This window comes from Leucoraja erinacea, chromosome 19 (assembly GCF_028641065.1).
Source record: "Leucoraja erinacea ecotype New England chromosome 19, Leri_hhj_1, whole genome shotgun sequence".
Lineage (NCBI taxonomy): Eukaryota > Metazoa > Chordata > Chondrichthyes > Rajiformes > Rajidae > Leucoraja > Leucoraja erinaceus.
In genome coordinates this window covers 348,162-369,642 of record NC_073395.1, presented here as the reverse complement: position 1 = coordinate 369,642, position 21,481 = coordinate 348,162, and the positions used below count along the sequence as shown (strand labels likewise).

The 21,481-nt window shown below is 46.8% G+C and overlaps 1 protein-coding gene across 5 annotated transcripts in view; it reads right to left on the bottom strand.

Annotated features, from left to right (window-relative positions):
* The window catches only part of dock4 (dedicator of cytokinesis 4), a 238,917-nt gene that overhangs the window by 151,024 nt on the left and 66,412 nt on the right, over nt 1-21,481 (bottom strand). For all 5 annotated transcript variants that reach the window (XM_055650008.1, XM_055650011.1, XM_055650009.1 and 2 more), the window contains exon 7: nt 7,367-7,451. In XM_055650008.1, coding sequence (XP_055505983.1) covers nt 7,367-7,451 — 85 coding nt within the window. The remainder of the gene's footprint in view (nt 1-7,366; nt 7,452-21,481) is intronic.

The following is a 21,481-nucleotide window of genomic DNA, read 5'->3' as shown; positions in this document are numbered from 1 at the left end:
GGTCAAAGACAGTCACTGAAAAGTCGCGTTAGTGGGACAGGCCCTTTAGCAAATGAAGCTGAGGATCATGTTGCTTTGGGTTTAACGAAATAGAAGATGGAAAATGAAACCGGTCATAAGATTAGGATGAGTAGTTGTCTTACATGAAGGAATCATTTGAATGTTAATGGAGAATGTGCAAGAAATTTGTAAACTCAAACACCTGATTTGTCAGTGGTGGGCGTGAGGTGTGGACAGAAGCAGAGCGTTGCAAAGACAGAAATAAACAATTCTGGAGATTAAAATGAGAGAACGTATAACACACTCTTACACCGACTACAAGATTGACACGTTTAGTTTAGAGATGCAACATAGAAACAGGCCCTTTGGCCCACTGAGTCTGCATCAACCAGCGATCATCCCTATATCACTTCTACCCTACATTCTAGGGAGAATTTACAGAACCTACAAATCCATACGTCTTTGGTATGCAGTAGGAAACCAGACCACCTGGAGAGAACCTCATGTTCACAAGGAGAACGTAGAAACTCCGTACAGATAGCACCCGTAGATCATAAATTCATGTGATAGGAGCAGAATTAGGCCATTCGGCCCATCAAAGTCTACTCCACTATTCAATCTTGGCTGATTCAATCATCTCTCCCTCCCAACCCCATTATCTTGCCTTCTCCCCATTACCCCTGACACCAGTACTAATCAAGAATTTATCTATCTTTGCCTTAAAAATATCCACTGACTTGACCTCCACAGCCTTCTGTGGCAATGAATTCAACTGATTCGCCAGGGACAAAATAAATTCCTCCTCATCTCCTTCCTAAAAGAACTATTGTCCTTTATTTCTGAGGCTATGACCTCTAGTGCTAGGCTCTCCCACTAGTGGAAAAATCCTCTCCACATCCACTCTATCCAAGCCTTTCAGTATTCTGTATGTTTCAATGAGCCCCCCCCCTCTATTCTTCTAAACTCCAACGAGTACAGGCCCGTAGTCAGGATTGAACCTGGGTCTCTGGCGCTGTGAGGCAGCAACTCTACCGCTGCACCACTGAGTTGCCTCCCAATTGGACTTTCCAAGAAGCATGTTTAGGTTAATGTTGGGATTGAGTGATTCTCTGTATTATGTGTCAGCCTGCATCAGTGATTTCAGGAAGTATAATAATTTCAAGAAAAGATTGTAAATTAAATTCCAGAAAAATAAATACTATAAATATTATGTTAATTGCCAAATACAACAATGAGAGGCTCCACTATAATAGTCTATTTGTCGTGTTGGTCAGGAGCAGAAACATAACCATTAGAAGCGACCTGAGAGAGGGTGACACTCAGTCTAAATAACACTCCACGTTAAACAACACTTCATATTCTGTTCATCTGGTGATTATGTAAATGAGACGCAATAAAATTAGACTAGCAATCCTGCAAAACAAAACAAAGTACACGACAATCAAAAACAAACTGCAGTGGGCTGCTTCTAAATTAACAATTTGAGCAAGTTAGGTACACCTGGCTAAACTAATCAATCCACCAGTTGATCAGAGTTTGCGTGGTTTTGTAATATGGGCCAAACCCAACACAACAAGGCTCTTTAAATGAATGATTTAATGCCAGATTACAAATATCAACATGATAAAATGATGTAATCGTTCATCATTTCAGAAATGTTGAAACAGCAAGATATATAAGAATAGAAGGTTACAGTACAGAAGCAGGTCGTGCCATTCCCAAACTAAGTCGCAAAATTGAAAGCTGCAGAGACAATGGATATGATATCTAATAACAGTTAAACAGAAATAAAGTTTTATATCCTAGTTGGAGAAAACCACCTCACAAATCACACAAAGAGAGCAGTTCTGAACTACTGTCGACCTCATTGGTGCCCCTCGCACTATCTTGCACAAATCATTGTTCCCTTATTATTAAGTGTCTGTGCATTGTAAATAGCTCAATTGAAATCCAATCATGTATTGTCTTTCTGCTGACTGGTTAGCATGCAACAAAAGCTTTTCACTATACCTCGGTACACGTGACAATAAACTAAATTAAAATCCAAATCATAAATTGTATGTCTTTGTTCCCGCATGACAGATTCAGGTTTACATTACTGAGGAGGAGGAGCCATCTTGGGGAACGGCAGCTAACCAGCAGCCGTCCGTTTAACTCACTTTTTTTTTGAGTTTTTAGTAAGTCCTGTCCTTTGTCTGTCGGAGAATGGACTTTTTAATGTGGAGGGAAGTAGGTAATTATACTTCTAGGTCCCTACCTGGTTGGTGAGGCAGCTCTTTCTCCGGGCTGCCCCGTCAACCCGCCCTCGTGGCCTACCAGCGGGCGTGGAGCGCCGTTTCCTGGCGGGGACCGCCCAGCACCTCGGCTTCGTTGGCGGCACAGCGCTGGAGTGCTATCGCGGAGCGGAGCGGGCGATGCCTTGCCTGGGTCGCCGCGCTGGATCGATGCGCTGGAGCTCCGGTGAGCTGTGACTGCCGAGATCAACACCTCCAGGCTGCGGGTCGGAGCGGGCGGCGCTGACTTCAACATCGGGAGCCTGGGAGCGCCAAACCGGCGCAGCCTTGTCGGCTTCGGAAGCCGCGGTCCCCAGTCAGGAAGCGGCCGTTCCAGGTGGCCCAGCCACTGAGAGGACTCTCCCGACGCCGGGGCAACACCACCCGGCCAGAACGGCCAGGAACATCGGGCCTCCGTAGAGGCAATAGCAGAAGCCTCAATAGGCTTGACTTTGGGTGAACTGGGGATGGGGACTGGACACAGTGGTAACCATTGTGGGGGGATGATTTTTTTTGTGTGTCAGTAAACATGTTAGTCTGTGTCCAAGATGGCTGTCGGAAGGGAGAGTGGACGCTGGCGCGCTTTAGCTGCCGCTGCTCTCTCTTCACATTGTGTTTTTGATTTTTTTGTCTTTGGATTGAATTCTGTTTTTAATTTGTGTTTTGGTGATGTCTTTATTATTTTTTTTTTCCGATTATATGTTTTATTATTCTTGTTAATCTCTGTAAGGTGTCCTTGGGTGTCCAGAAAGGCGCCAGCAAATAAAATGCATTATTATTATTATTATTATTATTACATTTGAGGGTACAAGGCTCAACATCTGCCAGGGAGCATGGCATGGACTGCAGTCACAAACTTTTATCAAGGGCGCGAGGTGAACTAGTCCAATTGTTTCACAAGTTCATGTCTAAGTGGGCGGCTCGACTGACATTTGTGACGGCCTCTCTCAGTGTAAATGCAGTGCTTTTGTGTGTTATTGGAGCGAGTGGTGTGATTGCAAAGTGTGTGGAAGGAAAGTGTATGTATGTGCAACAGTATGAGCGACAGTTTCTGTTGGACAACGTTTCTTGTTAAGACAAAAACTTGCTGAGCGTACTGGGCGAGTTTGGACTTCTACGCTGTATAATAGGCCCAAGGAAGGCCGCGACTGCACCTGCAGCAACACTGGTGAGGAATCATCGTAAGCAGTGTGACAGGATGCGGAAGTGGGGCAAGCGGGGGAAGCGCGGAGGAGTCTACGCTAGGCTAGTCGCTGATCCATACAAACCAGCAGTGTCTACACTTATGTTGGCAAATGTCCGCTCCCTCGACAACAAGATGGATTACATCAGAGTGTGGAAAGCTTCTCAACGTAGCGAGACGAACTGCTGTGTCTACGTTTTCACGGAGACCTGACATGAACCAGAACATCACAGAAACGCTGAAATCCAGCTGGAGGGACTAATGCTATACAGAGCTGACAGAGTAGCTTCGCTAGCCGGTAAGTCAACGGGAGGCGGTCTGGCTGTGTGCATCAACAGATTGTGGTGTCGGGATGCCATGGTGGTTTCCACCTACTGCTCACCCTACGTAGAGCTAATGACTGTGAAATGATCCTTCTACTTACCGAGGGAGCTGACGGCAGTCTTCATAACGGCCGTCTATGTACCACCTAGCGCGGACGTGAAGGATGCTATGACAGAACTCTACAACAACATCAGTGAGCAGCAGAGGGAACATCCAGATGCTTTCATCATGGCAGCTGGGGATTTCAACCAGGCAAGTCTAACATCTGTTCTGCCTGAATTCTACCAGCATACGAATATTGCAACCAGGGGAAAGAACACACTAGACCTGGTGTACACAAACATCAAAGATGCATATAGAGCAGCCCCCGTCTCCCATATCGGCAACTCTGACCACCTGGCGGTTATGCTCACACCTGCATACAGACCCAGGGTGAAACTGGACAGGCCAATGGCCTGAGAAGTCAGAATATGGCCACAGGGAGCTACCACAGCACTGCAAGACTGTTTTGAAGCCACACAGTGGGTCATTTTCAGAGAGACAGCAACATGTGACAGCGGCACTGACCTTCAGGAATATACAGAGTCTGCAATTGGCTACATTAATTAATGCATTGATGATGTGACTGTGATCAAAACCATCAAGAGGAGCGCCAATCAGAAACCTTGGCTAACTGGGGAAGTTTGTTCTCTGCTGAGAGTCCGGAATACTGCATTTAATTCCGAGGACAACGCAGCATACAAATTGGCACGGAGTAACCTGTCCCGGGGATCAGGAAAGCGAAGAGGCGATATGTACAAAAACTAAATAGACACTTCACAAACGACAAAGACACACGTCACATGTGGCAGGGGTTTCATATCATCACTGACTACAAGCCCCCCCCACGGATGTGCCAAAATGACCCCTCTCTATCAGATGAACTAAACAATTTTTATGCACGTTTTGAGGCTAAAAACACTACTCAGACACAAGCACTCCTGCCATCGTCCGGCGACCAGTCACTCCAGCTCTCCAGCCAGCGTCAATCCACGCAAAGCTGCAGGGCAGATAACATCCCTGGACGCGTTTTAAAGGACTGCGCAGGGCAACTGAAAGATTTTTAACATCTCACTCAGCCAGGCAGTAGTGCCCAACTGCCTCAAAAGTGCCACCATCGTTCCCGTCCCGAAGAAACCCTGCCCAGTCTGTCTCAATGACTTCCACCCAGTGGCTCTCACACCCATATTAATGAAGTGTTTTGAGCGGCAGGTCATGCAGCACATCAAAAACTGTCTCCCTGCCAACCTGGACCCACTACAGTTCGCTTACAGAACCAACCGGTCCACAGAAGACGCAGTCTCCACTACACTCCACCTCGTGCAGTCACACCTAGAGCAGAAGAATACCCACGCCAGGATCCTCTTCATAGATTTCAGCTCAGCTTTTAACACAATCATTCCACAGCAGCTGGTGGAAAAGCTGAAGCTGTTGAAAGTGGGCACTGGCACCTGCAACTGGGTTCCTAACTTTTTGACACAGCAGCAGCAGACAGTCAGGGTGTGCAGCTGTATATCAAGAACCATCGCAGTGAGCACTGGCTCACCACAAGGCTGTCCTAAGCCCCCTGCTGTTCAGTCTGCTTACTCATGACTGCACTGCCAGACTCTGCAACAATTACATCATCAAGTTCGCTGACGACACAACAGTGGTGGGTCTCATCAGTGATATTGAGTCAGCATACAGGATGGAGGTGGAGCTGCTTACAGAGTGGTGTAGATCTCACAACCTCACCCTCAACGTGGACAAGACGAAGGAGATGGTGATTGATTTCAGGACGTCTGGCAAACACCGCTGCATATTGACGGTGCTGCTGTGGAGGGTCAGCAGTGTGAAGTTCCTGGGAGTTCACCTAGCGGACGACCTGACCTCAACGACCAACACCACAGCAGTCATCAAAAGAGCTCAGCAGCGGCTCCACCCACTCCGGAGACTCAGACAAGCAGGTCTCCCTAATGTTCACCTTACCACCTTCTACAGGGATACCATTGAAAGCATACTGACCTACGGCATCACTTCCTGGTTTGGGAGCTGCAAGGCCTACAAACAAAGACAGCTAAACAGGATAGTGAAGATAGCCAGCAGGATCATTGGTGCCCCCCTCCCTTTCCTGTTGGAGATCTACCAGAAGCGCTGCATCTGCAGAGCAATCTCCATCATTAAGAACCCTTACCACCTCTCCCACTGCATCTTCTCCCTCCTGCCATCTGGGAAGAGGTACAGGAGTATCAGCTGTAGAACCAGCAGGATGCTAAACTTCTTCCCACAAGCAATAAAACTGGTTAAAGGCTGTGCCCCCTCCCCATACACACACACACACACACACACACACATCTAACCCCCCCCAACACCTTGACAGCTAGTTGCCTGTCAAGGTGAAGCCAGTGAACAGCACTTTAAATTGTTCCTATGTTAGGGATCGATTGTTCTGTCTGAATGTCTGTTTTAGTTCTATTTTCATTCTAGTTTAGAGATGATAATTTTTAACTTGTAAGTATTTATTTGTGTTTTTATTAATTGCACTGATGACAAAACTGATGAGAAACATTGTTTTGTTTCTTCTGTGTATGCAAGTACTCAGCGAAATGACAATGACGTGAATACTGAAGTCATAGGAGCAGCATTGGACCATTTGGCCCATCAAGCCTATTCCACCATTCAATCATGGCTGATCTATTTTCCCTTCTCAACCCCATTCTCCTGACTTATCCCCATAACCCCTAACACCCTTGCTAATCAATTTCCGCTTTAAAAATACATAGACTTGGCCCCCACAGGAAATGGCTACAATGCAAGAAATCTAGAAGCCATCACTTCAATGGCCTCCCAGCAACATTCCTCTCTCTTCCTCAAAGCAGAGAAACAAAGAGATGGTCACAGACCGGAGTATTGCCACCATATCTGAGGAAGGATGTGCTGGTTCTGGAGAGGGTGCAAAGGAGGTTTACAAGAATGATTCCCAAAAATGAGTAGGTTAACCTATTATAAGCGTTTGTCGGCACTGGGCCTGTACTCGCTGGAGTTTTGAAGGAAGAGGATGAGGGGGAACTTAATTGAAACTTACAGAATAGTGATAGGCTTGGATAGAGTTGATGTGGAGAGGATGGTTCCACTGGTGGGAGAGTCTAAGGACTATAGGTCAGGAGGAGGACTTTTTTTTAGTCAGAGGGTGGTGAATCTGTGGAATTTTTGCCACAGATGACTGTGGAAGCCAAATCAGTGGATATTTTTAAGACAGAGATAGAAAGATTCTTGATTAGTACGGGTGTCAGAGGTTTTGGGGAAAAGGTAGGAAAATTGGGTTAGGAGAGAGAGAGAGATGATCAGCCATGATTGATGGACGATGGGCCAAATGGCCTAATTCTGCTCCTATCACTTATGATCTTATGACTGGAGGCTGGTTCACACTTCAGACTTTGATAACATGAAGACCTCAGAAAAATAAGGAAAGGTACAAGATTTGTAAAATCTCTGCACGCCCTTTCACTGCAATCAGAGATGCTTGCGTTAGAGAACAATAAATATACATTTACAAAGAAATGCTCACCAGTCTGTACAGCTCTGTCACGCTGATTTCTTCCGGATCGACCATACTGAACTCTTTCCTTGGAACCAAATCCAGACCCAGCTGCCTGCAGGGAACAAAACCACATGTCACAGATCGCTGTGCATCAAGGAATTGCAGACGCTGGTTTACACAAAAGGACACAGAGTGCTGGAGTAACTCAGCGGGTCAGGCAGCATCTGTGGAGAACAAGGATAGGTGACGTTTCACAGAGTGCTGGAGTAACTCAGCGGGTCTGGCAGCATCTGTGGAGAACATGGATAGGTGACGTTTCACAGAGTGCTGGAGTAACTCAGCGGGTCTAGCAGCATCTGTGGAGAACATGGATATGTGACGTTTCACAGAGTGCTGGAGTAACTCAGGGGTCAAAAGCATCTGTGGAGAACATGGATAGGTGACGTTTCACAGAGTGCTGGAGTAACTCAGCGGGTCAGGCAGCATCTGTGGAGAACATGGATAGGTGACGTTTCACAGAGTGCTGCACACTCAGCGGGTCAGGCAGCATCTGTGGAGAACATGGATAGGTGACGTTTCACAGAGTGCTGGAGTAACTCAGCGGGTCAGGCAGCATCTGTGGAGAACATGGATAGGTGATGTTTCGTGTTGTTACCTTTCTTCAGACTGTAATAGTTTGCTGTTGAGTAGCAAACATGAATACCTTACTCTATAACTGTAGAAATGAGAGCATCGCGGCAGATTTTGGCGATTAAAGTTGTAGGGATAGAGTGGATGCGGAGCGACTATGCACAGGAATCTAGAGAGGTTGTTGTATAGTTTATAACTGAAGCTTTGCTGGGAACTAATGTAAAGCAAAAAAACATTAGTGTGGGAGATGAAACAAGTTCAGGTCAAGGTGCAGCTCTGAACAAGCGTAAGGTTGAAGAAAGTAGAGGATGGGAGTGCTGGAAACACAGGATTGGGACAAATTATTCTGGAATTAAGAGAAGGTTCAGTGAATGTTTCATAAGCTGAGGGGCCAAAGTGGGCAGAAGGCAGACAGATTTTCACCTGTGTAACCTCTGACAATACAACCTATTGTGCAGCAGTAGGTATTTCAACAAAGGCTACATGTGTCAGTGGGAGAATCTAAAGTCAGCAATAAGTAAGATGTTGAAACTGTGGACAGTCAGGTTCATCCCAAGGGCATTGACACCGTGAGGAAACAGAGTTTGTGAAAGCTTTCTCAATGTATAAATGGAGATTACAACACCTCAAAGATTGGAATTCACTGCAAATAAAAATGACTGGAGTGTACAAGCTGCTGATCCTGAAGATGAATGTAGCATTGCTGGGAATTCTGAACTGACAGGACTCTCTGTTGCTGTGTAGATGTAACTCAGAATGAACTACAGGGGTGTTAGACTTCATCGCAAAACTCTTCCACTAAACTGGGGTGAAGGGAGCATTTCATGGCATTGCATGGCAGTTTGGATGAGCTGATGCCAGTTTGATGTGTGGTTGCTTTTCAATTACGCCCAGATGGCCTGATGCACGGCCTTGGCAATTCCACAACCCTTTAAAATTAGGAGAGAACAGATGCTCTGGCCCACAGCCCTAACATTTAAAAGTACAGTGATGAAGCACTAAGTTCAATGTAACAGCCACTTTGGGCCACTGAGAACCACAGCATGGATCAGGCACGGCACAGAACAAATGTCAGATCAATGGCTGCATCACAACTAAAGTGGAAATCAAACTTTACAATCAACAAACCTGATTTTGCAGTTGTAAACTGGCAATATTGCAATAGAACATGCAGTGTTTTCTGACAGAATTCAGCGTTGAAACAAAGTTTAGCCATGGTTTGTGAGACAGATGTACAGGTATTAATGATGTGATTCTACAGCATGTTCAATCCGAGTGTTTCAATGCAACGTTTATGTTTCACCAATCACCGAGTGAGTCAAATAATTTGGTGAACTGGCATAAGGGTCATTTAGCAATCTTCCTTTCTTCATTAACTGCAGGATTGGAATCTATATTCACACTGCCATCCCTTGAAACGAGGCCAAGTTACAAATACAAATATTGTTGGCAGTCTCAGGCCATTCATTTATGGGGATGAAAGTTTCAAATCAAAAGCTACTCTATATTTAAATTTCTGAAAGTCCTCCACAGGTAACAAGCCAAACATTTCAGAAATACATCTGGACATGAAGATGAAAGCAGGGGTGTGAAGAGAGGACGGTGTTTCCAGGACTGAAATACATGTCATGGAGGTTTTCAGGATAATTAAGGGATTTGTTAGTGAGCACAGGTATTACCTCAGGGTGGATTGTTATAAAAAAGTTATTGACATGAATTGGTGACTAAAAATAAAGGAGGAGGTAGCACCAAATGATTTGCCGGGGGACTAGCTGAAGTAGACGCCACTTTCATTTAATGGAATAGCAGATTTAATGTTTTCAGTTACAAGACCTTTGAGATGGTATGAGACAAGTGGGATTAGTTTTGGATTCACTGGTCCAGATATTTACAACTCTATTACCGCTATCTGTACAGTGAATACCCGCTTCATTGAGACCACATGCAGATCACCTCAGGAAAGTAACGTGACCAAAAACAGCAATAATTAACAGTCCCGAAAACAAAAAAACACTTGGTTTAAGAAGTCACTACATTGAATTGGCAACATGATGCAGGGCAATGGAGGCAGAAGAGACTGCAGATGCTGGAATCTGTAGCAGGTCAGGCAGCATCTGTGGAGGGAAATGGACAGGCGTGTCGTGTCAGGAAATTTCCATGGCAAGCATTCAGCACACTCTTGAAAAACATTCTACATAACGATGTAAATAAAGCTTTGTGGTGTAATACAGATGCTGGAATTGCTCTGTCTACTGATTCCTGCTATTGAGGGAATGCAGCGTAGGTTCACAAGGTTAATTCCCAGGATGGCGGGACTGTCATATGTTGATAGAATGGAGCGGCTGGGCTTGTACATTCTGGAGTTAAGAAGGATTGAAACTTATAAGATTATTAAGGGTTTGGACACACTAGAGGCAGGAAACATGTTCCCGATGTTGGGGGAGTGCAGAACCAGGGGCCACAGTTTTAGAATAAGGGATAAGCAATTTAGAACAGAGATGAGGAAAACATTTTCACACAGAGGGTTGTGCATCTGTGGAATTCTCTGCCTGAGAAGGCCAATTCTCTGGATGCTTTAAAGAGAGAGTTATATAGAGCTCTTAAAGATAGCGGAGTCAGGGGATATGGGAAGAAGGCAGGAACGGGGTACTGATTGTCGATGATCAACCATGATCACAGTGAATGGCGATGCTGGCTCGAAGGGCCGAATGGACTGCTCCTGCACCTATTGTCTATTGTCAAGAGGTAGAATAATGAAAGGTGCAGTGTTCCATCACCAGTCAGTGCAAGGATAACCATTGGGATATCACATTCAAATGCCAATTCCTGTAGAGAAGGGTCTTGACCGTGCAGTATAATGTGGATAAATGTGATGTTATCCACTTTGGTGGCAAAAACAGGAAAGCAGACTATTATATAAATGGTGGCCGACTAGGAAAAGGGGAGATGCAACGAGACCTGGGTGTCATGGTACACCAGTCATTGAAAGTAGGCATGCAGTTGCAGCAGGCAGTGAAGAAAGCGAATGGTATGTTAGCTTTCATAGCAAAATGATTTGAGTATAGGAGCAGGGAGGTTCTACTGCAGTTGTACAGGGTCTTGGTGAGACCACACCTGGAGTATTGCGTACAGTTTTGGTCTCCAAATCTGAGGAAGGACATTATTGCCATAGAGGGAGTGCAGAGAAGGTTCACTAGACTGATTCCTGGGATGTCAGGACTGTCTTATGAAGAAAGACTGGATAGATTTGGTTTATACTCTCTAGAATTTAGAAGATTGAGAGGGGATCTTATAGAAACTTACAAAATTCTTAAGGGGTTGGACAGGCTAGATGCAGGAAGATTGTTCCCGATGTTTTAAATCTCTCCCTGCACTGGAGACCCGACCTTTCTCGTCGGGTTTCCGTTGTCGTTGGGGCCGCAACGAGGAGCGGCCTACAACAGGAAGAAGCCGGGGACTCTGGTGCTACAACTCACCGTCGCCGTCGCGGGGCTGGCCGAGTCCGGAGCGAGTGGAGCGGTGGAGGAGCGCTGCTGCTGCTGCTGCTGCTGCGGCCCGACCGGAGAGTCGGAGGCTCCAACGACAGGTCTGTGGACGGCGGCACCGGGAGCCCGCGGCTCCCTGGAGGGAGACCGCTTTGCAGGGCTCTCGCAACGGCGACTTGGCCCGAGTTGCGGGGTTGAAGAGCTCCTGGAGCAGGGCCTGACATCACCGCCCCGCGCGGCTTGGAATTGCTGCGGGACTCTGCGAGCGCACGCCGGGGGGCTCTAACACCAAGACCCGGTGTGCGACCTCGCACACCCGGCGTGGCTGCTGGCCGACCCACTGAATCGCCATCGCCAGCCGGGGGCTTTGACTTTGACATCAAGATGACAGCTTCTTGAGTCTGCAGTGGAGAAATGATTTATTTACCTCACAGCAATGTTGCCAGTTTAGTTTAACTCTAGTTGTGTCTTCAGCACTGTTTCCCATCTCTATGGCTGCTAAACGGCATTTCGTTGATTTCCATTAAGGGGTCCCATCTGACAACAAGCAATGATGACTTATCTTATCTTATCTAGTGATTCTGTTTGTCTGTATTTTAGAATGACTGGAAAATCGACACACAATGACAAAAAATGCAAAGAGAAAACCAGAAGATAGTGCACTTTCCACATATCAAGGGCACCTGAAACGCTGCAGATCTGACAAATATACTGTTGGACTGTAGTCAATCTTACACAACGGTGGAACAGGCAGAGGACAATGGTTGACCTTAGTGGAGCCTCACACCAGCTGAGAAGGCGGATGGATGAAGGCTGCAGCAGAAAAGGGTCTCCGGTCGTCTTGGACTCCATGCCACTGGATCCTGACCCAGATCTGTCAAGGACCGTGTGGTGGCTGTCTGTGCACCAGTCTCCCCACGTTAAACAAAGTCACGCACAGGCGTCCTCCATATAGGGAATAGCACCCTGGATACACCCATGGTCAGCTATGACCGAAGGGGGCTAAGGGGTCCCTTACACAGACAGCAGCAAATCTGTGCACAACACTTCACGAACATCAATGAGGTAAACAACGAGTTAATTTGCTTGAGGGATAAATATAGACCGGTAAATGCTGAGGCTGGAGGTTTCACATCATATTTGAAAGGCAGAAGTGTACATGTACAGCCCTGGACCGTAGCAATAGATTGTGTACCCAACATAACATGAAACCACAGTCTTTAGACTCTTTGCTGCCAGTAAATGAAGTCATCAACAGAATTACACAAGGATCATAAGGCCATGTGATAGTAGAATTATGCCATTCAGCCCATTGAGTCTACCCCACCATTCAATCATGGCAGATCTATCTCTCCCTCCTAATTCCATTCTCCTGCCTTCTTCCCATAACCTCTGACACCCGTACTAATCAAGAACCAATCTATCTCTGCCTTAAATATATCCACTGACTAGGCCTCCACAGCCTTCTGTGGCAAAGAATTCCACAGATTCACCACCCTCTGGCTAATGAAATTTCTTCTCATCTCCTTCCTAAAAGATCGTCCTTTAATTCTGAGGCTGTGACCTCTAGTCCTAGACTGTCCCACTAGTGGAAACATCCTCTCCACATCCGGGTAAGTAATCAGGACTGGAGAATGGTGTTGGGACCCAGACGCCAGATTGGCTGCTTCATTGACACCATCAGGAAGAACCAATCAGAAGTATAGATCACAATGGAGTGGAGATTGGAAGGGTAGCTTACCGAGCCACACACTGAATCATGCATCAAATGCATCATTCAAACTTATGAAACTTACACAATTCTTAAAGAAACGGGTGAATTGATCAGGGGGAACAAGGACATGGCAGACCAATTGAATAACTACTTTGGTTTTGTCTTCACTAAGGAAGACATAAATAATCTGCCGGAAATAGCAGGGGTCCAGGGGTCAAATGAGATGGAGGAACTGAGTGAAATCCAGGTTAGCCGGGAAGTGGTGTTTAGGTAAATTGAATGGATTAAAGGCCAATAAATCCCCAGGGCCAGATAGGCTGCATCCCAGAGTACTTAAGGAAGTAGCTCCAGAAATAGTGGATGCATTAGTGATAATTTTTCAAAACTCTTTAGATTCTGGAGTAGTTCCTGAAGATTGGCGGGTAGCTAATGTAACCCCACTTTTTAAAAAGGGAGGGAGAGAGAAAACAGGGAATTACAGACCAGTTAGTCTAACATCGGTAGTGGGGAAACTGCTAGAGTCAGTTATTAAAAATGGGATAGCAGCACATTTGGAAAGTGGTGAAATCATTGGACAAAGTCAGCATGGATTTATGAAGGGTAAATCATGTCTGACGAATCTTATAGAATTTTTCGAGGATGTAACTAGGACAGGATCAAGGGTTTGGTTTAGTCCAGGGGCCTGTGTGCCCCAGGACTGGCTGCAGTTCCCAGATCCCTCGCGTCACCTGGACTGGCTGCAGTTCCCAGGTCGCCTGCGAGCCCCGGGACTAGCTGTAGCGCCCAGGTCAGCTCGTTTGCCCCAGGTCTGGCTGTTGCACCCAGGTCGGTCGTGTGCCGGAGACGGGAGAGAGAGGGAGAGGGAGGGAAGGGGAGAGAAGAGGGAGAGAGAGAGAGGGAGAGACAGAGGGAGAGACAGAGAGACAGAGGGAGAGAGACAGAGGGAGAGACAGAGGGAGACAGAGGGAGAGACAGAGGGAGAGACAGAGGGAGAGAGACAGAGGGAGAGACAGAGGGAGAGACAGAGGGAGAGACAGAGGGAGAGAGAGAGAGGGAGAGACAGAGGGAGAGACAGAGGGAGAGACAGAGGGAGAGACAGAGGGAGAGACAGAGGGAGAGACAGACGGAGCAGCCAGCCTTCTGCCCAGTAGCTTCCGCCAACCACCACCTCCACCTGTTGCGCCTGTGCCAAAGGACACCGTTGCTGGCTGACTGGCCGCCCGGCAGAAGGCGCTGAGATGGTGGCCGGTTCTGCTGTCCTGTCACGGCTGCCGCTCGCCGCCACCCAAGCTACTTCCCGGCCCAGCCGCAATGCGGTGGCTCCACGCCTGGAGCACCGCGGCAGCGATGAGCGAGTTGCTGGCATGATCCTCAAACCCCTCCTTCTCAACGCTCCTGCCCTCCCCATAACTTTACCCCTGGCGGCCCAGTTAATTTGTGCAACCCAGGCCGTGCTGATCCAGGCCAGACTCCTCACACGCTGTGAAAGGAACTCTCTCCCCCCAGCGGTGCTGTCCTTTTACAGCCGCTTCCCATCAGCTGCCAGCAATGAGGGATATACTTGGCTATCCCTCAGTATAGCAACATCGTTCTTATTGATGGGATAGCCAAGTCTATCTTTCTTGGCTAACAACCCAACCTGCAGCCTCCAAGACGCAGGTAAATATTCGTGCCTTATTTTTGGGTAAAAACAAGTGTCTTCATTGCCGGGAAATACGGGTATATACACACTGAAACTGCAATAGAATGCAAACTGTTAATTGCCCAAGATGTAGTAAACAAAGGGGCTTTGCCTACAATTAACAGAAGGGATGTGTGACCAATTATGACACAAATGCATCTGAAAAATTGGGGATGAAACATTTTCATAAATTTAGACCAATTTCCTGCCTGAATGAGTGTGACGGCCAAGGAGATTGGAAAGGAGGACTTGTGTGGGATCATGTATTGTGGTTGATGAATAAGCTATTACCTTAATCAGCTTAATGACATTTCTCATTATAGATTGGCTTCAGTTAATATTCCATGCTACACGTCACAGCCAATAATTGATGTTCATTTAGCTCTCTGAACATGCCAAGTGCTGGAGGTCACAGTTCACCGTCTGTAGAAAGCAGAATTCCTGATTGAAATGTTGGTGACTGAACGTACAACGGCACTGAGGTCGGGTCGGGTCGGATGTTATGCCGGAATGGAGAGCCCAACATCAACAAATATTCTTCTGCTTTAGCTGCTCTATTTATCTGCTCTAGCGATACAGTGCGGAAACAGGCCCTTCGGCCCACCGCCGATCATCCCGTACACTAGCACAGTCCTACACACTAGGGACAATTTACATTTATACCAAGCCAATTAACCTACATACCTGCACATCTTTGCAATATGGGAGGAAACCCATGCAGTCACAGGGAGAACATACAAACTCTGTACAGAGAGAACTTTCGTCAAGACTAAAGACAATTTCCTTAGTCAGAGGGTGAATTTGTGGAATTCTAAAGATGTATCCATTAGTGGGAGAGTACAGGACTAGAAGTGATAGCATCAGAATTAAAGGACATTAGTTTAGGAAGGGGACAAGGTATTTAGTCAGAGGGTGGTGAATCTGTGGAATTCTTTGCCACAGATGGCGTTGGAGGCCAAGTCAATGGATATTTTTAAGGCAGAGATAGATAGATTAGTATGGGTGTCAGAGGTTATGGGGAGAAGGCAAGAGAATGGGATTAGGAGGGAGAGATAGATCAGCCATGATTGAATGGCGGAGTAGACTTGATGGGCCGAATGGCCTCATTCTTTTCCTAATGACCTTATGATACAGTACTTCTACCCACTTGGTCACAAGAAGAACATGCAAACTCCACAAAGACAGCACCGGAGATCAGGATCGAATCAGGGTCTCTGGCGTTGTCAGACAGCAGCTCTACCTGCTGCGTCATTGTGCAGGGAATTGAGGGATATGGATATGGAGCAGAGAGATTAGTTTAACTTCGCATCATGTTCAGCACGGGCAATGTGGGCTGAAGGGCCTGTTCCTGTGCTGTACTGTCCTGTGTTTTATTTGGTCAGTAAGTCTCATCCCGACCCTTAAAACAATTTATGAGCCATTTCCCGCATGTAATCTATGTAAGGCTTTGATCAAAGCCATACAGACCACACAAAGTTCAATGCATACGAAGAATAAAACATACTTAGCAGCTGTATTAATCAAGATTCTACATGGAACATAGAACAGTAGATTGATTAGTACGGACGAAAGGGGTTATGGGGAGAAGGCAGGAGAATGGGGTTGAGAGGAAATGATAGATTAACCATGATTGAATGGTGGAGTAGACTTGATGGGCCGAATAGCCTAATTCTGCTCCTATCACTGAACTGGTGATCCCGCGTTTGTTGACTTTACCCAGCGAGTGTGAGTGCTGACAGGACAGAGCCTCTCTGATGTGAATGGGCTCACCAGAGTGACAAAGACAAGATGCAGAGATCAAGTCTCACACTAGACATAAATCTGGTTTGGATGGACTCTGAGCCCATCTCCCTCACAGGGTGGCACGATGGCACAGCTGTAGAGTTGCTGCCTCACAACGCCAGATACCAGGGTTCGATCCTGACTACGGGTGCTGTCTGTACAGAGTTTGGGCTGATTCTAATCTGATCTCCCACAAATGTATTAATTCAAATCCAGAAGAGAAAATGACAGGAATCTGTTGTCAGGTTGGAACTGCGTGTAATATTTCGATAGCTTTGGATTCCCAAAACATTTATGAAGCCATCTTTCTCAGGTTTTGGGTAAGACTCTGAGTTGCATCATTGCCATGAGAATCCTGCATGCAAGCAGCGCTCCCAGCTGCATTACTGACATGAATCGTATAAAGGCTCCCAGCTGCATTACTGCCAAGATCCCTGCACTGTCGCAAAGTTCCGAGCTGCATCACTGCCCCTGTTGCGATGAGGCTTGCAGCAGATGTCACATGGAACCACCAGTCACACCATCTGCAATTTGGATGTCAGTGACCTAAACATCGATCACATTCACTCCAGCGAGCGTTCACTCCACTTATATTACACATTTCCTCCGATTTTATTGACATAACTATTTAAAAACCACAGCCACCGCCTACAGTTTTCACCACCTGACTCTCCAAATAGACCAACGGTGAGGCGCACTCAGCAAATGGAAATGGAAGTCCATGTAATTTTCTATTCAATTAGGACACACAACATTAAAGGTTGCATTTGGAGAAATTACTGAGTATGCAAGTGGAAAAGAGTCAAATTAATAACAGCAGCAGAATTAATCCAATTTATGATGGTGTCCTCACCTGAGTACAGTCTGTCCCTGTACTCCAGCAAGTTCTGTAACCCCTTCATCAACTTACCTGATAGCACAGACTTCACACAAAAAAGGCAAGAAAAAGTGCAATCAGTATCAAATGGTTTCCTTTAAAAATCAATACATTACTGTCAACTGTGCCTCCTGCTAACAGCAGCCTCATAATCTGCATCAGAAGTTATTTTTGAGCACCAGGGCTATGTGGGAAAGGATGTGCTGGAGTAACTCATTGGTCAGGCAGCATCTGTGGAGAACATGGATAGGTGAAGTTTCACAGAGTGCTGGAATAACTCAGCAGGACAGGCAGCATCGCTGGAGAACATGGATAGGTGATATTTCACAGAGTGCTGGAGTAACTCAGCGGGACAGGCAGCATCGCTGGAGAACATGGATAGGACCGAGCCTAACCTCACGGACGCGATCACTGAATGTTCCGCCGCTACAGTTCGGTGCTTGGGATCTGCTCTGACGCTGACCGCCATGCCAGTCGATCCACGGCTCTCTGGGTTGGTCAGCAGGGCTGCAATCTCACTTCCACCACACATCTGCCACAAGGCTCTGCATCTGGGACCAGCCTCCATGGTTCCCAGTCAGTCCACGAGTGTATGCTGCAGTGACATTCACCTGTCTACTGATGGGCAACGGTAATGGCGACGTGGTCCTGGTCACTCCAGCACCGGGCACCACACTGTGCGATGCGGCCAATAATGTACAGCGGGGCTGTGCATGAACTGGCAGCTCACAGGTGGCATGCTGCATGAATGGAGAACATTGGCCAGAGTTAACCATGCACTGAATTGCCAAGGTGTCTCTCATGAACAATGATGTGCAATGCCAAAACATTTACGTTTCCTTTCCAATTATAAAACCATAATTAATATAAAGCAACCAAACACAGCATCCCAAAGTAAACAAATTAAAGATAAATGGTGATGCAGGGTGAATGATTTGGCCGCTGCTGCACCATCACACCCGAGGCATCAGACAGCACCATCTGTAACATGAGCAACATCTGATACAAGGTGCCCAACTCTCCAAACGATAATAAATCACAGATAATTACAAACACAAGCTGAATTATTCAATATTATTTCATTAAATACATCCCAATTATGGGGCCCACTCACTCAATTTTACTTAAATGAATGAAAACCTGTTAAATGTTTCGGCCAAATAATATTCCATGTTGGAAGATGTGTTCAGGCTACAGAAGACGTTGCATCACCGAGTTGAAGGGGGCTCTCTCTCTCATTGACATTTTGAATTGGCACTAAAGGGCCTGTCCCACTTACGTGTCCTTGGCACGCAAATTACGCGACCTCGTCTTCGCGTTGAGGCGCACGGGCATCATATGGCCGCGCGGGGCCGGTCCCACTGAGAAGCGCGGAGGGGTATTGAGTTGTGGGCTCCGAAATCTTTGTAACGAACGAAATCTTCGCGCGCCAACAGCCTGTTGCGTAACTGACGGCCAAAGTGGGACAGGCCCAAGACCTTGGCGCGACGCAACGTCTCTCCTCCAACAGCAGCAGAAGCAGGCAAACAATTGCCGAGCTCGGCCTGGGGCTCACGGCCGTTGGGTTCCGGATCCGCCCCCACTCCTACTCACAGAGCGGGGCCAAGAAAATTGAAGATAGACACAAAATGCTGGAGTAACTCAGCAGGACCAGCAGCATCTCTGGAGAGAAGGAATGGGTGACGTTTCAGGTCAAGACCCTTCTTTCAGGCTGAAGAGTCACGACCCGGAACGTCACCCATTGCTTCTCTCCAGAGATGCTGCCGGTCCCGCTGAATTACTCCAGCATTTTGTGTCCATCTTCAAATGACGTCACGCGCTCCAGACGGCTCCAAAGATCTTATAGTGAAGGAGTAGCCTATCTTGCTTCGCTATAAGATCTTTGGACGGCTCTGCAAACATGCCAAGGACATGTAAGTGGGACAGGGGCTTTACTTGCAAATGCTTTATAACTTAACTCTGACCATTCAAGAACAAAAGAACCAATAATGTTCAATGGTCATTATTTTAAAAGGAATCGTAGGACCTCTTACAAACTCACCCCACACTAACCAATTGATTTGACAGGAGGGGTGAGAAACTGTCTCTGTATTTATCTGTGGCTCAAAGGGAAGTGAAACAAACACCATTCTGGTACATTTCATCCCGGGATCATACACTCCAGAATAGAATGAGTGAAAGTAGATAAATGTCCAGAACCTGATCAAGTCTATCCAAGAAATTTGCAGGAAGCAAGAAAATAAATTATAGGATGTGTAGGAAAGAACTGCAGCTGCTGGTTTACCAAACACTGACACAAAATGTAGGAGTAACTCAGCGGGTCAGGTATCATCTCTGTAGAGAAGGAATGGATGACGTTTCAGGTCGAGACCCTTCTTCAGACTGAGAGTCGTCCATTCCTTCTCTCCAGAGATGATGCCTGACCCGCTGAGTCCTGAGTAAAATGAACCAATCATTGTTCAGATGAGAGGTTTAAAGTGAGAGGTGAGAGATTTAATTGGAACCGGAGGACAATGTTTTCACACAGAGGATGGTGGGTGTATGGAATGAGCTCCTGGAGGAGGTAGTTGGGGCAGGGACAGTAACAACATTTAAAAGACATTTGGACATGTACATGGATAGGAATAGTTTAGAGGGATATGGGCCAAACGTGGGCAGGTGGGACCAGTGAAGGGGAGGTGTGTGTAAGTCAGGGTCTGAAGAACGGCAGCATCAGTGTGATCTCCAGTGAAGCAGACACACCAACAGGTTGCCGTCACAGACAGTGACTGCTCGCGCCTGTGGAGGCGCCAACTCCTGAACACAGTGAGAACAGAAGCAGAAAGCTAGGAGCAGCTTCCTCCTGCACTGTGTAGCATTGTGCTTGTGTACAACCATTGCTGGGCAACGTGGGCTTGATACAGGTCAGCACGTTCCTGCAACAGGAATTGTGGAACATTTCACAGTTTACACCATCAGTGCAATGTGGTGAATACAACTATCCCAAGAATGGTGATCAATAATTTAGAGGAGGGTTCTTTCATAAAGATATACAGTGCTGGCTCGAAGGGCCAAATGGCCTACTCCTGCACCTATTGTCTATTGTCTATATCTGAATACTTCTTGATGTGACTTTGTGGTAAACATTCAGGTCTTAGGAGTGTGCTAGATCTTTATGTAAACCAAGTTAAAACCAAGAGTCGACTGAGATGCAATACTAAAACAAATAAAAGAGACACTATCAACCACATCTAACAGTGTCTTACCAAAACCTGGCCGATAATCAAACTGATGCCATTAAATTAGACTACTGACCGACATCTACTATAAACCCACTGACTCCCATGGCTATTTGGACTACACTTCTTCCCACCCTGCTTCCTGCAAGGACTCTATCCCCTACTCCCAATTCCTCCATCTACGCCGCATCTGCATCCAGGATGAGGTGTTCTAAGTCAGGGCATTGAAGGTGTCCTCATTCTTTAGAGAACGGGGGTTCCCCTCTTCTACTATAGATGAGGCTCTCACCAGGGTCTCTTCTATACCCAGTGACTCTGCTCTCACTCCCCATCCCCCCCACTCGTGACAAGGGCAGAGTCCCCCTTGTCCTCGCCTTCCACCCTACCAGCCGTCAAATACAACAAATAATCCTCCGACATTTTCACCACCTCCAATGGGATCCCACCACTGGCCACATCTTCCCATCTCCTTCCCTTTCAGCTTTTCGCAGAGACCGCTCCCTCTGTAACTCCCTGGTCAATTCGTCCCTTCCCACCCAAACCACCCCCTCTCCTGGCACTTTCCCTTGCAACTGCAGGAAATGCTCCACTTGTCGCTTTACCTCCCCCCTTAACTCCATTCAAGGACCCAAGCAGTTTTTCCAGGTGCAGCAGAGGTTCACCTGCACCTCCTCCAACCTCATCTATTGCATCCGCTGCTCTAGGTGTCAGCTGCTCTACATCAGTAAGACCAAGCGTAGGCTTGGCGATCGCTT